The sequence below is a fragment of the Erythrolamprus reginae genome, chromosome 3 (genome assembly GCF_031021105.1).
Source record: "Erythrolamprus reginae isolate rEryReg1 chromosome 3, rEryReg1.hap1, whole genome shotgun sequence".
In the NCBI taxonomy this organism is placed as follows: domain Eukaryota; kingdom Metazoa; phylum Chordata; class Lepidosauria; order Squamata; family Dipsadidae; genus Erythrolamprus; species Erythrolamprus reginae.
In genome coordinates this window covers 66,322,787-66,340,259 of record NC_091952.1, presented here as the reverse complement: position 1 = coordinate 66,340,259, position 17,473 = coordinate 66,322,787, and the positions used below count along the sequence as shown (strand labels likewise).

The following is a 17,473-nucleotide window of genomic DNA, read 5'->3' as shown; positions in this document are numbered from 1 at the left end:
TCTTTGTTAATAAGATTTTAGCCTGTCCCATTAAATTTTGTTCTTTCAAAAATATCGTCTGGATTCTAAACCCAGTTCAAACTCCTATTACATCTTAAAACCTTTTTATTTATTTATTTAATATGTTTTGTCACGTATGTATTGGTAATATACAAAGATATAATAATATTTGTATACATGATACGAGTAAGAGAAACATTAGGACAGGGGACGGTAGGCACACTGGTGCACTTATGCATGTCCCTTACTGACCTCTTAAGAATCGGGAGAGGTCAACAGTGGACAGTCTAAGGGTAGTTTTGGGGGTTAGGTGATGATACTACAAAGTCTGGTAATAATAATAATAATAATAATTAATGATAAGTTATTACATTTGTATGCCGCCCCTCTCCGAAGACTCGTGGTAGTGAGTTCCATGCATCAACCACTCGATTACTAAAGTATTTCCTGCAGTCGAGTTTAGACCGGTTTACTTTAAGTTTGTATCTGTTATGCTCGTGTGTTGTTGTGGTTGAAGCTGAAGTGGTCGTTGACAGGAAGGACATTGTAGCAGTTGATTTTATGGGCCATACTTAAGTCGTATTTAAGACGACGTAGTTCTAAATTTTCTAAATCTAAGTTGCGTAGGATTTTGGTAATTCCACCCCCCCCCACCCCCCGAAGTCGTTAAAAATCAATTTCTTCCGTTTGGCGGAGTACAGAATGCCTCCTCGCCGTTAATGAATTAAATCGATTAATTAATTAGCTCTCTGTACTCGATACAAGGAAAATGTAAGCCGCCTCGTACCTCTCCCCCAAAGAATGCACTGCGATAGCTCGGGCTTTCCTGCGGATCGCAAATCTCCAATTCGGCGTTTGATTGGTTTTCGCCTCCTTTTTGTTTAAACGAAATACAGTACAGAAAAGGAGCATCGGTGGATGCGACGCTCGATTGAGGCTGCCTGTCATAACAGGATGGTCCGGAGAAAATACGGACGCCGGCAGATTCTCTTCTCTCAGGAGTCGCCTTTTTTTGGGGAACGGTAAGAAAGAGCCCTAAACATTACGCGCTCTTGGGACATTTGTGGATGAAAGGTACAGAAGGGTCCGTTGAGTCTGGAAGCAGAGCCGATGCAGGAAAAGATGGAGGCTTGGGGGGCAGGGATGAACTAAAGCTGGGGTCTCCAACCTTGGCGACTTTAAGCCTGGCGGACTTCAACTCCCAGAGTTCCCCAGCCAGCAAAGCTGGCTTAAAGTCCGCCAGGCTTAAAGTCGCCAAAGTTGGAGACCCCTGAACAAAAGGACAGAAAGGGATTATAATAGCAACCCTGAAAGGGAAGGTTTAAAGCAATTGAGTCATTGGGTAAAAGTTAGAAGTCGAGGAAGGAGATCTAGATTTGATGGATTGATTGATTGATTTTGGATTTCTATGACGCCCTTCTGCATAGACTCAGGGCGGCTTGCAAAACAAGAATAAATCTAAAATACAACATGTAAGAAACCCAAACATAGACCCTGATCTAAAGCCCAGGTTATAAACCCCCCCCCCCACAAAACCAGTCACCCACATTCATCCTACCACAATCATATGCTTATGTCATTGGCTGGATCACCGATTGTGGGTCACTGAACAGGGAAGTGGGATAGTTGATTTAGGGAGTCATAAGAACATAAGAGCCATGCATGATTTTATACACTTTGATCAAGTCACCCCTTAAATGCCGTCTTTCAAGGCTGAAGAGACCAAGGCGTTGCAACCTGGTATCATAAGGTCAACATGCCTCTGAAGATCTTCAGTTCAGATCTGGTCCTGAGAAATGCCTGATGTGGCAAAACTGAATATATTCGTTGATGCTGTGAAGAGGGTTCATTGAATGGGCTGCTGAATTGAAAACTATACATTGATTTCCAATGCCCAAGACTCCCTTGAGATAGGACGCATGAAAGGTCATTCTGGATTTGCTTTGGGAGTCTTAGACCATCCCCACTGCAAGTCATAAGTTAAATATGTAATCTTACCCTGATTTACCTCCTTTTTAAGTTCAAATATACATGCTTATCTTCAAATTGTTGAAAGTGATAGAATATTTAAAAACAAACAAACTAGATTATTTCCCTCAAATCTGCAAGTGTCCTTTACCTATGGTAATCAAACTAGTGCTCAGAAGTGCTGTTTGATTGTCTCTTTGATTTGAGACATCTTCACTAAGAGTACTTTGATGTGCATTTTTGCTCATATGTGCTTATTCTTGCCCTATAGATAGGAACTGTCTTCCAAGATATTAAATTAATCTAATACATTTATGACCATTTGATGACCGATCTTGGACATGTTTGGAAGAGTGATGGAAATGATTTATTTGCTCTTCTACATTTATCTATTATACATATTAATTCATTATAGCTAGCACCCATAACCGATGGAGGGAACATAAATATATTTATATGTAAATATCCAAATTGAAGTGATTTGCTATCCATTTTCTTCTTTTTCAAAGAAGAATTGTTTTTACTGATTAAGTTTATATATCTATATATACAATCTATCTATATACTGTATAACAAATCTATCTATCTATCTATCTATCTATCTATCTATCTATCTATCTATCTATCTATCTATCTATCTATGAAAACAAATACACACATATACATACATACACACATGCATGCATACATACAATGAAATATTCTATGATCCATGCACATACTCAGTTTTTCAACAACTACGATTAGAAGAAAAGGATTTACAGGGAGAGTTGTATACTGTTAAAAGTGCAGACTTGCAAAGACAAAGATTAAGTACAGTAATGCATTTTACTTTAATGTACCAGGCGCTTGAGATCATTGTGTAAGTTAATCAGCATGTTTAGAGCATCAACATCTGTCCATTTTGTTGATTACAAATCTGATTGGCTTAAAATGAGACACTGGTTTATGAAGTTATTTGAACCCATTTATAAATGTGACTTAATAGACTAATGTTATTGATTGTAAAATTAACTGCACAAAAGACCTACCAATTTACAATGATAGTGTATCAATTTGCAATTGCTATTGGGGACTCCACTGGTTAAAACCGGGTTGTACGCCCACACACAGTTGGCATTTTTCAACTTTCATTCCAGTTAGCCTTAGGGTTCTCCCTAACTTAAAAATGCTACTATTATTTGTATTCAAAAGTAGGTGCAGAACTTTTAATCCAGAAGTTAATAAATGTTATTCATATCTTTAGCAGCCATATAGTATTATTTTGGATTTGAATCCTCCTTCCCGGTTCTCTTTACTATGATATGGAAATAATAAAATTCTGCTACTTACAAATGTTGAATTATTCAGAATTATAAATTAATGTTCAGCATGTTCACATTAATTTTCGCAATACACACTCAAAAATTAGTACAATATAAAAATTAACAGGTAAAACAAATGTATCAGCCTGGTCTATTGAGATCCAGATTGATCATAACAAGTTTAATTTACTCTCAGCCTACCTTACTTGCTAGGATTATTCTGTTAAAATGCATAATTGTTGAGAGAGCCATTATGTTTAAAGTACCTTAGAGAAGAGCATGAAAATAAATTACAGCAAAATCAGATACAACACATAGAGACAATCAGTGAAGACTTTTCTAACAATAACATGAGATTGGTAAAGAGTTTTAAATATATCAGCAATACTAGTGACAGAAATACATTTATAAACATTGGTAAATTGCAATATTGTAAAAAGTAACTTTTCTCATTTCCTCTTTCCAGATAGCTGGGAAACATTTTTGGTTATTGTTTTTCAAAAAGATAGTCATTATTGCGGGCAAGCCAAATATTCTGAGTAGATATAATATAAGCTAATATTATAATTCCCATCTAATAGAATTCAAGAATCCTATTTTCTGAAGTGTTATCTATGCATAAGAGCTATTATATATCCAGTTTCAGAACAGATAGGACTAAAGAATAGAAGGGCCTTTGCCTCTATTTTATGTACATCAAAAAAGAAAATAAAAAAAAAGAAAGAAAAGATTGGAATACAAAACAAAGTCATATCTTAGATAAAAGTTATCTAAGTTTCACAGGTGGGCTTTTTCACATCCCTATTGCTAGTTTCTTCTTGACCAAGATGTATATTTAAAAAATAGTGTGATTGCTTCTGCATTGCTTTTTTTAAAGTTAAAGGTAACTTTAATATCAAATTTATAGACCCGTACTCTGAAAGACCAAATAAATAAATAAAACGACTCAAGCAATTAAATGCAGGGATTTTGAAAAAAACAACAAAAAAAGGAAGAGCAAGAATGAGAACTCTATGGAGTTAAAATACTACTCTCAATTTCTTTAATTATGGCTATTTTTGTTGCGAACAATAATATTGGAGGAACTTCCCTATTTTTAAAAGGCAAGGCAAGAGTCTCTTGTGTTTAAGTTCTGTTTTGAACAAAAATGCTAATATGATCAGAGTAGGTTCTTCCTGGTTCAGACCAGACCGCCTGAACTGCTAGCGACCGACGGGTGATGTGACAATAGTGTTATGGATCTGGTTAAGTCAATGTGGTCCATGAGAGCCTTCTTTTTTTTGTTTTGGTGAATTTTTTACTGTTTTGAAGGTCTTTCCTGTTTGCTCTTATAAAAGGGCCCTCCTGCCTGTCCCGGGTTTAAATTGACTTTTATTCCTTTGCCAGAAGCATAGCTGATCTCTCAGCTGTGTTTCGGGCGGATTCCAGCTACTGAGCATGCTCGGAAGCCAAATTGTACAAGGGAATATGCGCATGCGTGTGCAAAAGATCACAATACAAACCAGTGGCGAAGGTAAGCCAGGTCTGAGAGTAAAGAGACCACCTGCATCTTTTTAAAGAAGAAAAATGAGTGGTTCCAGGATGCCTTTTATCATTAATTGTTTTCAAACTTTATAGTTGTATCACAGTTGGTTCAACGAATTGCTTTTATCAACAGGTAGTTTGTTTGTTTGTTTGTTTGTTTGTTTGTTCGTTCGTTCATTCGTTCATTTATTAGATTTGTATGCTGCCCCTCTCTGCAGACTTGGAGTGGCTCACAGCAAGAGTAGTATAGACATAAATAAAAGAACTAAGTAGGAATTTCCCGACACTTAGAACAATTAGTTATGGAACAACTTGCCTCCAGAAGTTGTGAATACTCCAACACTGGACGTTTTTAAGAACAGATTGGACAACAATTAGTCTGAAATAGTATAGGGTTTCCTGCCCGAGCAGGGGGTTGGACTAGAAGACCTCCATGGTCCCTTCCAACTCTGTTATTCTATTCTAAATATTACAACAGCTAATTTTCCCCAGCCTTTGTAATATACCATTCTTCTGCATAGACAAATAAACTTGACTTGCTTTCTTGATGCCCACAATTTTCAAATGTGCGTGTGCTTGAATTTCTTTATGTTTCAGTAACATGCATGTGTTTTGATAAAAACTGTATAAGAATGTTGCATTAGAAATGTGTCTCATTTAAGTTCTTTCTAAACACTTTTTTAGGTTTGGTGATCAGACAACGTTGGACTCCCAGGCTAATTTTAATTTTCCCTTCTCTTTGTCAATTGCCACTTGCCATTGAGGCAGTGTCCCTCTTTTCCAATACCACGAATGACTGTTGCCCTTTAAATTCATAATAATGGGACCCAACGACTTGTTAATTCCCAGGACATGCATCACTGCAGACTACAGCTCGGACCTCCTTTGTACAGTTGCCTGTATCCTAGTTTGCTGATCCATTGCGGTATTTTCCACAGTCCTTCAGAACTGCACTAAAGGATCCGTGGATGCAGCACTTGGCTAATGCTGTCTGCCACAACATGAAGATCCAGGAAAAAGCAGTTGAGAGCCTTCTCTTCTGCTGCATCCTTTGGTTTCCATGGTAACAGAAAGAGGCTTTGAAAGGTGGAGTCCTGGAGCTGCTCTTTTAGGTATTGTGGAGATGTGAAGATTGATCCTTTATGGGTCTGCAGGCTGAGGCCAGAACCAACAGGGGACGTGGTGTGGGAAAAGGTTGAGACTTTGGTGGGGATTAGACCCAGATGACAGAAAAGATGAAGCTGAGAAGGCCCTGGGTTTAAAATGGCAGTGTTTAAAAGAGCTTGAGTCACTGGTCAAAGCTAGTTGGTAAAAAGGTGTGCTAAGGATTGAGGATAACTGAAGGAGGAGTGACTTAACAGGTATCTGGGCTCTCCTCTCCAGCCAGTGAGGGAATTCTGTGGTTAGTGGTTTGATCCTGACTGACTCAAGGTTGACTCAGCCTTGCATTCTTCCAAGGTCCGTAAAATGAAGACCCATTTAAAGCACTATTAAGGGGTATATAGTCCTAAGTGCTATTGCTACTACTGTGAGTGGAGAGTGATGATTACTTCCTAAAACATGTCTGTTTCAATCAGGGTAAATAATGTCCATTAGCCACATGGAAACCCCCAGTTATAGTTTGACAATCCCCAGAGCATCTTTCTCATTTGGGACTGAAAAAGGAGAACGCGATTTGTGAATTAAAGGCACTTTAATCTTTCCACGTCCACTCTAGTGATAACATGATAATACCAGTCATATATACACCCAGCAGGGATTTTTGAACTTTTTGCCATCGTCCCCCTTCCACCTTTAGTAATCTTAATATATACGTAATATACATAATGTATATTAATATATAGTAATCTTAATATATACACCTCTCCTAAAAATCCAAATGCCAAATGAAGAATGGTGGAAGGTCTTAAGCATAAAACGTATCAGGAAAGACTTAATGAACTCAATCTGTATAGTCTGGAGGACAGAAGGAAAAGGGGGGACATGATCGAAACATTTAAATATGTTAAAGGGTTAAATAAGGTTCAGGAGGGAAGTGTTTTTAATAGGAAAGTGAACACAAGAACAAGGGGACACAATCTGAAGTTAGTTGGGGGAAAGATCAAACACAACATGAGAAAATATTATTTTACTGAAAGAGTAGTAGATCCTTGGAACAAACTTCCAGCAGACGTGGTTGGTAAATGCACAGTAATTGAATTTAAACATGCCTGGGATAAACCTTAGACAAGGTTACTCCCTTGTGGGGTGCCTCAGGGGTCGGTCCTCTCCCCCCTACTATTTAATATCTACATGAAACCGCTGGGTGAGATCATCCAAGGGCATGGGGTGAGGTATCATCAGTATGCAGATGATACCCAGCTCTACATCTCCACCCCGTGTCCAGTCGGCGAAGCAGTGGAAGTGATGTGCTGGTGCCTGGAGGCTGTTGGGGTCTGGATGGGTGTCAACAGACTCAAACTCAACCCGGATAAGACGGAGTGGCTGTGGGTTTTGCCTCCCAAGGACAATTCCATCTGTCCGTCCATCACCCTGGGGGGGGAGTCACTAACCCCCTCAGAGAGGGTTCGCAGCTTGGGCGTCCTCCTCGATCCACAGCTCACATTAGAGAAACATCTTTCAGCTGTGGCGAGGGGGGCGTTTGCCCAGGTTCGCCTGGTGCACCAGTTGCGGCCATATTTGGACCGGGAGTCACTGCTCACAGTCACTCATGCCCTCATCACCTCGAGGCTTGACTACTGTAATGCTCTCTACATGGGGCTACCTTTGAAAAGTGTTCGGAAACTTCAGATCGTGCAGAATGCAGCTGCGAGAGCTATCATGGGCTTTCCTAAATTTGCCCATGTCACACCAACACTCCGCAGTCTGCATTGGTTGCCGATCAGTTTCCGGTCACAATTCAAAGTGTTGGTTATGACCTGAATATCTCCGGGACCGCCTTCTGCCGCACGAATCCCAGCGACCAGTTAGGTCCCACAGAGTTGGCCTTCTCCGGGTCCTGTCAACTAAACAATGTCGTTTGGCAGGACCCAGGGGAAGAGCCTTCTCTGTGGCAGCTCCGACCCTTTGGAATCAACTCCCCCCAGATATCAGAGTTGCCCCCACCCTCCTAGCCTTTCGTAAGCTCCTTAAAACCCACCTCTGTCGTCAGGCATGGGGGAATTGACATGTTCCTTCCCCCTAGGCTTATAAAATTTATGTATGGTATGCTAGTGTGTATGATTGGTTTTAACTTGTGATGTTTTAAAATTAATTTAAATATTGGATTTGTTTACATTGTATGGCGATTGCTGTGAGCCGCCCCGAGTCTGCGGAGAGGGGCGGCATACAAATCTGATTAATAAATAAATAAATAAATAAATATCCAGTGTAAGATAAAATACAGGAAATAGTATAAGGGCAGACTAGATGGACCATGAGGTCTTTTTCTGCCGTCAGTCTTCTATGTTTCTATGAACACAAATCAATTCAATGGGAAAGGTGGATTTATTTTAACAATGTAAAATGTTCCTCATACCACTCCCGGACTCACTCCATACCTCTCCAAAGAAATGATACTTGACATTTTGGGAAACCTTGGTCTACAGGCTTTAGAGGCAAGAAGGAAAGAAATGAAAGGGTGGCTCTTGCTTATAAAGAAATTTGGTATCCCTTTTCATATTTCTACTAAAAATACACAAAATTATTGTGCAGCATATTTTAAAGAGTCTAAGCTATGCATTTCTTACCTAATAGAAGAGGTAAGAAATGAATTTTGGAATGGTGTAACTTGATTTTTAATATTTATTATTGATATTCTTTATGTTTCTATAATAAACTGTCTTTATGTTTATGCAGTTGAGTTGGCAGTTGAGAAACTAAATGGCTTCAAATGATGAAGATGCCATTGCCTGGTACCAAAAGAAGGTCAGGTTTACGCTTGTTTTTTGAGCTTAATATCTTTTTCTGTAGTTAAGATTACATCATAGCTTTAAACTTTTTTTTTAGAGTTTGTATTTTGTTTAAACTATTGTTAAAAACTGCCAAGTGGGTACTTTCAAACATTTGGGCTTCAATTCTTTAACAAAGGGTTATTGGAACTATTTTCAAAATATATGGAATTATTCTTTTGTTTGGTTTCAGACATAATTTAGGAATTTTTAAATTTTAGCTGCACCTACAATCAGATTTGTATGTGTATTTTCTATGCTTCATTTTTACATTCAATGAAGCAGTTGTACAAACTCTACATTTGATGCTTTCTTCATTTCTAATAACATATCGATAAAGCCTCTGAAATATTGGTTTCTATATCTGTAGTATTAAATAGAATTCTAGGGAATAACTCAGTACATTTATTTTATTTATCAAATTTCTATACCAATATTTGTAAATATTCAAATATAAATATTTAAATGTCGTTATTTTACTAATATGTTGGTATTGAAGGTAAAAGTATTATATGAAAAATACTGCTTTTTTCAGATTGGAGCTTATGATCAACAAATATGGGAAAAATCCATAGAACAGACTGAGATGAAGGTAAAAAAAATTGATGACTATTTTGTTGAACTTCTTACTTCTTTTATTTTATGGCACTATGGAATGGCATGGCTGAAATATGTTCTATGAAACTAATAGAATGGCATGTAAAATATAAGGGATTCAGTGAATATGGTGTTTTGTATTTAAAATTGCCCACATCTAATTAAAGTGCAGGGTTGTAAAGTGTTCATTGACTTTCTACCATGCAATTGTTGAAGACAGTCCCACAATACTTTCTCATTTTCATAAGTGGAAATATTGTGCTTGATGGGTATTTGGATGCATAAGTGAATCAAGGTGTGAGTTGAAGGAGAAGCATTATGAGAAATCAGAAAAACATTGTATAGTACTGCAGTGAAGAGTTGGTAGTATAGATGTAACTGACTGGGAATAACATGGAACCCAATAGAAAACCAAGTGTGATAAAAAATATATGGCTATGGTTCTAAACAGCAGACATTCTGTGAAGAACATCAAAATCCTAGTTTTTATTAATATTTAAGTTTACATGCAAGATACAAATTTCTTCCATATAATATTTATGGATGATGTTTATAATTCTGCTAATGGAAAGTATCCACCTGTGGAATAAGATATGACCATCTTTAATTTTTCTAAATTCTGAAAACAATTGAATTTCAAACTACAGTACTCTGATTAAGTTATAGTTAATTTGATACTTGGATGGGGCTACAGAGTTAATTTGATACTTGGATGGGATTACAGAGATGAGAAAATATTATGAAATCTTGTTGCTGTCAGAGCCATCAATAGACACAAAGAGATAAACCACACCAATTAAAAGTAAAAAAAAAATCAGAACAGCAGCTAGCTGAATGGGGATAAACACACAAAGACAAACAGGCAGAAAACTTTATACTAATCAAGAAACCTCCAGGGAAAAAATTCTACCCCCCTCGACACTGGCAGGACAAGCTATGGTGTATAAACAGAGAAGAAACCCCAGGTTCATTAGCAATGATGTTACCTAGTTATGTAACGAAACATCCACAAGCAAACATGTTCAGAGGGCATTAAGACTCCATTGTTCAACACATATTGTCTTCTTCTAGAAAAGTATTATTCTTTCTCTGATTGTGATAGATATCTTCTTAGAAAAGTGTCAATCACTTGATTTATTCAGTGTACTGTTTTTTTCCCCTCCAGATAGATTCCGAAAGGCAAAGGCATGCGGGAGTATTTTTATAAATTAAAATGTTGTTGCAGTATTGTAGCCAGTGAGATTTATCTGATGTGTAATGATTACTTTGCTTATATATCTTTATATGAAAAAAAGAGACAGATATTCTCTGATAGAACATTGCCCTATATGATTAATCTTTATGTGGTATTGGATGACAATTTCTAGCATTCTCAAGCCAAATACCCTAAGACAGTGATGCTGAACCTTTTTTCCCTCAGGTGCCGAAAGAGCATGCGCACATGCTATCACACCATAATTCAATGCCTAAGGAGGGCGAAAACAGCTTTCCCCACTCCCTGGAGGCCTTCTGGAGGCTGGAAACGGTCTGTTTCCCAACTTCTGGTGGGCCCTGTAGGCCTGTGTTTCACCCTCCCTAGGCTCCAATGGGTTCTCTGGAGCTGGGGGAGGGTAAAAACACCCTCACCCATCTCCCCCGGAGGCTCCCTGGAAGCCAAAAATGCCCTCCCAGAGCCTCTGTGTGAGCCAAAAATAGCTGGCCAGCACATGCATGCATATTGGAGGACAACGGTTCGCGGGCCAGAAGATATGGCTCCGCATGCCACCTGTGGCACCCATGCCACAGGTTCGCCATCACTGCCCTAAGAGCTCAGTGGCACAGTGGTTAAGATGCAGAGCTGGAAAGCCAGCAGTCCAGGTTCAAGACCCAAGCTCCACACAATGGGGTGAGCTATCCTTGCTCCAGCTATTGCAAACCTAGCAGTTCAAAATTATACAAATGCAAGTAGATAAATAGGTGTCACTTTGATGGGAGGGTAACAGTGCTCGGTGATGTCGTATTGGGCACGTGACTACAAATGTCTTTGGCCAACGTTAGCTCAATGGCCTTGAAACGGAGATTAGCACCCCTGTCCCCCAAGTTAGCAATGACTAGTGGAGTAAAATCTGCAGGGAATCCTTACTTTTTTACCCTAAGAGCTGGGAATTGGGAAAGGTTATTCTGTGCTTCCTATATGAACATGGCTATGAAAGAGTAATTGTAATAAGATATGTATTCTGTGCAGGGCTTCAAAAGCAAACCAAGAAAGAAAGGTCACATACAACCTGACTTGATAGATGTTGATTTAATAAGAGGTATGAATCATTTGAAAATTTAATCATTTATTTTAAATTTGCAAAACGTTTATACTTTATGCAGTTAGTGATGACAAGTAATACCTGTTATATATATGTATAGTATTTAGTACTTGTCTTATTTTATTTATAATTCCATTATAAATGTCTGTTGTGCTTTCTAGAATTTCAGGGCAGCTTAGAATAATTAAAAGCCAATTAAACCAGAAGACATTTTAAAAGATAGTGAAGATTTATATTGAAGCAAAACAAAATATTTCAAGATCCTATGTAACATTAGTAAAGTCAGACTTTTTGGCAATCTCCAATATTGCAAATTCCATTTCTCCAAAGATAATGTTCTGGTACCTGCGTTTTCTACCTAGCTCAAATTTTGAAATATTCTGTGCTCTTATGTAGAGCATATTATAAAAATAACTTTTGTTAATAAAATATTTGTAACACATGCATTCCCAGAAAAAATAGGAGAGGTAGTACATCTGCCAAAATTTTACATAAGTATTTCTACATTGACTGTTTGTCAATGCAAGATCACAAGGACCACTGTGTGACACAGAATGCTGGACTCGATGGGCTTTGGCCTGATTCAGCATGGCTCTTCTTATGTTCTTACGTCCTTAAGGAACCCTAGATAGGCTGGAACAGAAAATATTATTCAAAAACAGTATATCCCCATCCAGAATAGGCTAAGCAAGCAATTCTTAAATGTATACTCTCTTTAAAGGATAACTAAACTCTTGCTTGTTTCATGGACATGTCCATGAAACTTTCTTGGTAATAGAGCAAAAGTGCTTTGCCATTATCTTCTGGATTTTTTTCTTAAGGAGAAAGGGGCAGGGAGTGCTTCTCTGTTTGACCTCCAATCCTGTCATTTCCATTTCCAGTGTTAAACCAGGCCTGAAAAAAGCACATCTGACTTGTATGGATTAAATTTCAATTTAGTGCTGGAACCAAATTTCTGTTCAGAGCTTCCACAGTTGTCCCAAATATCACCCAAAAACTGAAAACAGAATATTGAATGTCCAACCAAAATTTCTGGATAATTGTCTCACAGTTCTCTTGTCTCACAGTTTCCATTTTCTAAGATAATCTAGGTTTGAGTAAGAAAACAGTAACAGCTAATGCATTTTTCTTGATTATCTTCTGAAGTACTTGTTTTCATTACGCAAAATTTTCAGGTTCCACATTTGCCAAAGCTAAACCTGAAATTCCTTGGACATCACTTACAAGGAAGGGAATTGTGCGAGTTATATTATTCCCATTTTTTAGTCAGTGGTGGATACAAGTCACTTCTTGGCGTATATTTATGTGGCTGTTAGTACTGTACCTCCTACAAGGTGAGCAGGAGTAGTAGAAATTATGCTAGTAATGGTTGCAAAGAAAATTGGGATTACTTCTTTAATGGTTTTTTCTTTTTTTCTTGTCTATTTCTCAGTTTTTTTCTTTCATCGTTATACAGTGATACCTCATCTTACAAACGCCTCGTCATACAAACTTTTCAAGATACAAACCCGGGGTTTAAGATTTTTTTGCCTCTTCTTACAAACTATTTTCACCTTAAAAACCCACTGCCGCCGCTGGGATGCCCCGCCTCCGGACTTCCATTGCCAGCGAAGCACCCATTTTTGCGCTGCTGAGATTCCCCTGAGGCTCCCCTCCATGGGAAACCCCACCTCTGGACTTCCACGTTTTTGTGATGCTGCAAGGGAATCCCAGCAGGGGAATCCCAGCAGCGCAAAAACGGGCACTTTGCTGGCAACGGAAGTCCAGAGTTGGGGTTTCCCAGCGAGGGGAGCCTCAGTGAAATCGCAGCATTGCAAAAACACAGAGGTCCAGAGGTCGGGTTTCCTATGGAGGGGAGCCTCAGGGAAATCCCAGCAGTGCAAAAATGGGCGCTTCGGCTGGCAAAAGGGGTGAAATTTGGGCTTGCACGCATTAATCGCTTTTCAATTGATTCCTATGGGAAACATTGTTTCGTCTTACAAACTTTTCACCTTAAGAACCTCATCCCGGAACCAATTAAGTTTGTAAGACAAGGTATCACTTTATATCTTTTCCTAAGTTTTATACTTTTTAAATTATGTGTAAATTTTCTTGTGTGACCATTTACAATCATTTCTAAATATAAAACACCTGTTTTGAAGGCTTTGGATAGCCCCAATATCTATTTCCATTTAAAATACTTGTAATTTGTATCATCCCAAATTTTGAGGAAGGGAACTCAGCAAATGCAATTTAAGATACCGTCTAATGTTGGATCTCAAAAGACTCATGCGAGAAAGGAGTAACAGTCAATAGTTGGTCTGATGTTAAATATCTGTCCATAATAAATCAATCCTAAATCCATATTTTTCACCATACAATTAACAAAGGAGAAACTCAGTGCTAAGATTATTTATATTGTAGTTTCTGGAGGCTATTCTATTACATTTCTTCTATTTTTAGAAGTATCGCAACATTTTCGTCAGTGCAGCTTTTATACGTAGCATTTTTACATTGTATGCACTTACATACAAATGTAGTACAAATTCTATTTTTACTTGTTAGATAATTCATGTGCATCTTTTTTCCAGTTGTAGCAATTACATTGTATTCCATAATGCCAATAGTGAGTGCAAGTGAAATCATTGGACCATTGTGCCTTATGCTACTCATGGGAACTGTGCACTGCCAGATAGTATCTACTCAGTTGTCTAAATCTTCAGGAAGTGATGGGAGTGGTGTTGGTCGAAGAAGGAGGTGAGAGATGAATGACTGTAGCTTGAGTGGAATGTTCTTCAAATCAGAATATTTCTTTGCATCCCGCTTAAAGGCCATTTTTCTTATAATATGTATGGCAGGAATTGTGTCTTTGCTTGGACACTTGTTAATACACTTGTTTTACTTAGATCCGTGATGTCAAAACCTATGGCAGGCATGCTAGAGATAGCACTCAGAGCCCACTCAGAGCCCATTCTGTTATCCAAGGTCAGATCTCCATGGCGTTTCTTTCATGAGCTTCTGTTTCCCTGCAAACAGCAAAACTGAAGCTAACGAAAGAAAAAGATCTTACCTCTTGCTGCACTGCCAGTGTTGGGATGCCCCGCCTCCCACAAGCAAACTGGTTTTCAGTTTTCTGTTGCACATGTGTGCAATTCCACACATGTGTATTTATTTTATTTTTATTTATTTATTTATTGCATTTGTATGCCGCCCCTCTCCGTGGACTCGGGGCGGCTAACAACAACAATAAAAAACAGCATGTAAATCCAATATTAAAACAACTAAAAAACCCTTATTGTAAAACTAATCATACATACAAGCAAACATACCATGCATAAATTGAAAAGGCCTAGAGGGAAAGAGTATCTCAGTTCCCCCATGCCTGACGGCAGAGGTGGGTTTTAAGGAGCTTACGAAAGACGAGGAGGGTGGGGGCAATTCTAATCTCCGGTGGTATTTTTAGCATCCTAAATTCTATGACAATCTCAAAAGACATATTTTTATGAATATGTATTGTATTGATAAATGGCATCTGGTAATATTTATATTCCCTGATAGAGATATGTTAAAAATAGTGTGGCTTTGATGAGGGGGACATTTATTACCAGTCTCAAATTTATGCATTTTTTTTTAAATCTAGAAAAACACGCAAATTTGCAGGAAGTGATGTCTATAGTTCCTCTGACAAAATCGGCAGAAGCGAGGAGGCCTTTGAGTCCTCATCTAGGATCAGCGGCTTGTTTGATTCAGTATTGCGCCGAAGGAGCAGGGAAGGGTACGACTGGTAATATTAGTTTAGAATGTATGATCAAAATTTCAACTGGATTTTAACTCTAATTTTGATCTTGCTCCAAGATTACATTGTGTAATTTATTATGGCCAGTTATGTGCATTTTTGGACAGGGTCTGCCAAATTGTCTTTCTTAGAACTGCTGGATTGAAAAAATCATGGAAAATTTGTGTCTTCCCAATTACCGTATGTACTCGAGTATAAGCCGACCCGAGTATAAGCCAAGGCACCAGTTTTTGCCACAAAAAAACCTGGGAAAACTTATTGACCCGAGTATAAGCCGAGGTTAGAAAATGCAGTGGCTACTGGTAACTTATAAAAATGGAAACCAATAAAATTACATTAATTGAGACATCAGTAGATTAGATGTTTTAGAATATTTATTTTAAAGAAAACCAGTAAATTAGCTCTGTAAATTTAAAAGAGGGTAAACAAAAGCAATCTGGTAATAACAATAAATTAAAAAGTAAAAAAAGTAGCTCAATCAGCAACCAAGCTAAAACCTATTTCTAACCCTAACCCAGGGCTCTTTAAACTTGACAGTTTTAAGACTAGTGGACTTCAACTCCCAGAATTCCTGCACCAGCCATGCTACCTCAGGAGTGGGAGTTGAAGTCCACAAGCCTTAATCTTTCCAGGTTTGAAGACTCTTGCATTTTTAACCCTAACCCATGGGTCTTTAAACTTGAGTTTTTAGAAGCCTGGAGAGAGTTCATGCTGCCCCCCCCCTTTAGCTTGCTGGCTGGCTCGCTCGTTGGCTGGATCTCCCACCTCTGATCCTCCTTCCTCCTTGTCTCCCTTTATTGCCCCATGTGTTGTGCAGGGAAGCAGATTTGATAAAGAGATCCACTTGGGATGGCAGCAGGGAAAGGAGGAGGAGGAGAGCCAGAATAGCCCACAGCCGCGGGGGAGGAGGAGGAAAGGAAAGAGCTGTCCTCCTCCTTCCCCTGCTGCCGTACCAAGTGGATCTCTTTAACAAATCTGCTTCTCTCTCCGGCTGGAGGCTTCTAAAGCCTGGAGAGAGTTCATGCCATCCCCTCCCTTTAGCTTGCTGGCGGGGCGCCCTCTTGTGGGGATTCGGCGCCCTCTTGTGGTGACTCGAGTATACCCCGAGGTCGGGTTTTTCAGCCCATTTTTGGGGCTGAAAAACTCGGCTTATACTCGAGTATATACGGTATGTCTTAATTTTAAAAGTGTGAATAAGGAAAAGATGCATTTCCCTCCATAGGATGAAAAGGGGAAAACGGGTAGCCGATAAAGGGACTGAAACTGAGCATAGCAGTGGTATAAAACGCAGGATCTCCAGATCTGAACACAGTTTTCAGCGATCGAAGGATTCTGAAATGCCGTTAAATGTGGATAGAAAACAGGTAAAGTCCTATTTTTTCAATAGGAACAATAGCACACGGATTAAATCTTGCCCATTTATCTGAATTTTGAAAAATGTTGAAAACCTCTCCAAAACAGTTTTATAATTATACTGTGGATACAAATAATATTACTATCATTTAATTATAGAAAATAAAATATAACACAATCACATGATATAATTTCTGTATAAAATTATATTATTGCCTCATAAAATAAACAATATTTTTTCTGTACTAAACTTAAAATTAACTGTTTTCAACAATGCATCTTGGTTGTTAAAATGATTGTTAGAATTTCTTAAAATATAAGAGCTTAGTTGGGACCCAGGAAGGATTTATAATTTTTGTTTCAACTTTCCTACAAGGATATAAGTTTGGCATGCTGCACTTAGGTATTCTTCCTCATTTTACCCTCATAGCAGTTATATGAGTTAAGCTAGGCTTAAAGGAATGGTATGTGTTGCAGAGATAAAAAGATTCAAAACTCAATTTACTCGATCATAGTTTAACATTACTTCTCAGTCATAATAGTGAAAGTATATATGAAATTGCCTGCAGGAAAACTGATAGATGGGTCCATAGCCATACAGTTGTCCTACATCATGTAAACTGGAGCATTTGCGGAGGGTTTTTTCCCCATCATTAATCAGTTCTAAATTGGGTAGCCATGTAGTGGCAGAAGATATAGAACAACTAGAACTCGGACCACACGTTT

The 17,473-nt window shown here is 38.3% G+C and overlaps 1 protein-coding gene across 2 annotated transcripts in view; it reads left to right on the top strand.

Moving 5' to 3' along the window:
* Positions 1-940: 940 nt before the first annotated feature.
* The window catches only part of PHTF1 (putative homeodomain transcription factor 1), a 34,655-nt gene continuing 18,122 nt past the window's right edge, over positions 941-17,473 (top strand). For both annotated transcript variants that reach the window (XM_070745647.1, XM_070745648.1), the window contains exons 1-9: positions 941-1,022; positions 5,481-5,908; positions 8,634-8,702; positions 9,261-9,317; positions 11,547-11,616; positions 12,795-12,953; positions 14,190-14,355; positions 15,239-15,373; positions 16,617-16,758. In XM_070745647.1, coding sequence (XP_070601748.1) covers positions 8,658-8,702; positions 9,261-9,317; positions 11,547-11,616; positions 12,795-12,953; positions 14,190-14,355; positions 15,239-15,373; positions 16,617-16,758 — 774 coding nt within the window. In that variant the 5' untranslated portion in view covers positions 941-1,022; positions 5,481-5,908; positions 8,634-8,657. The remainder of the gene's footprint in view (positions 1,023-5,480; positions 5,909-8,633; positions 8,703-9,260; positions 9,318-11,546; positions 11,617-12,794; positions 12,954-14,189; positions 14,356-15,238; positions 15,374-16,616; positions 16,759-17,473) is intronic.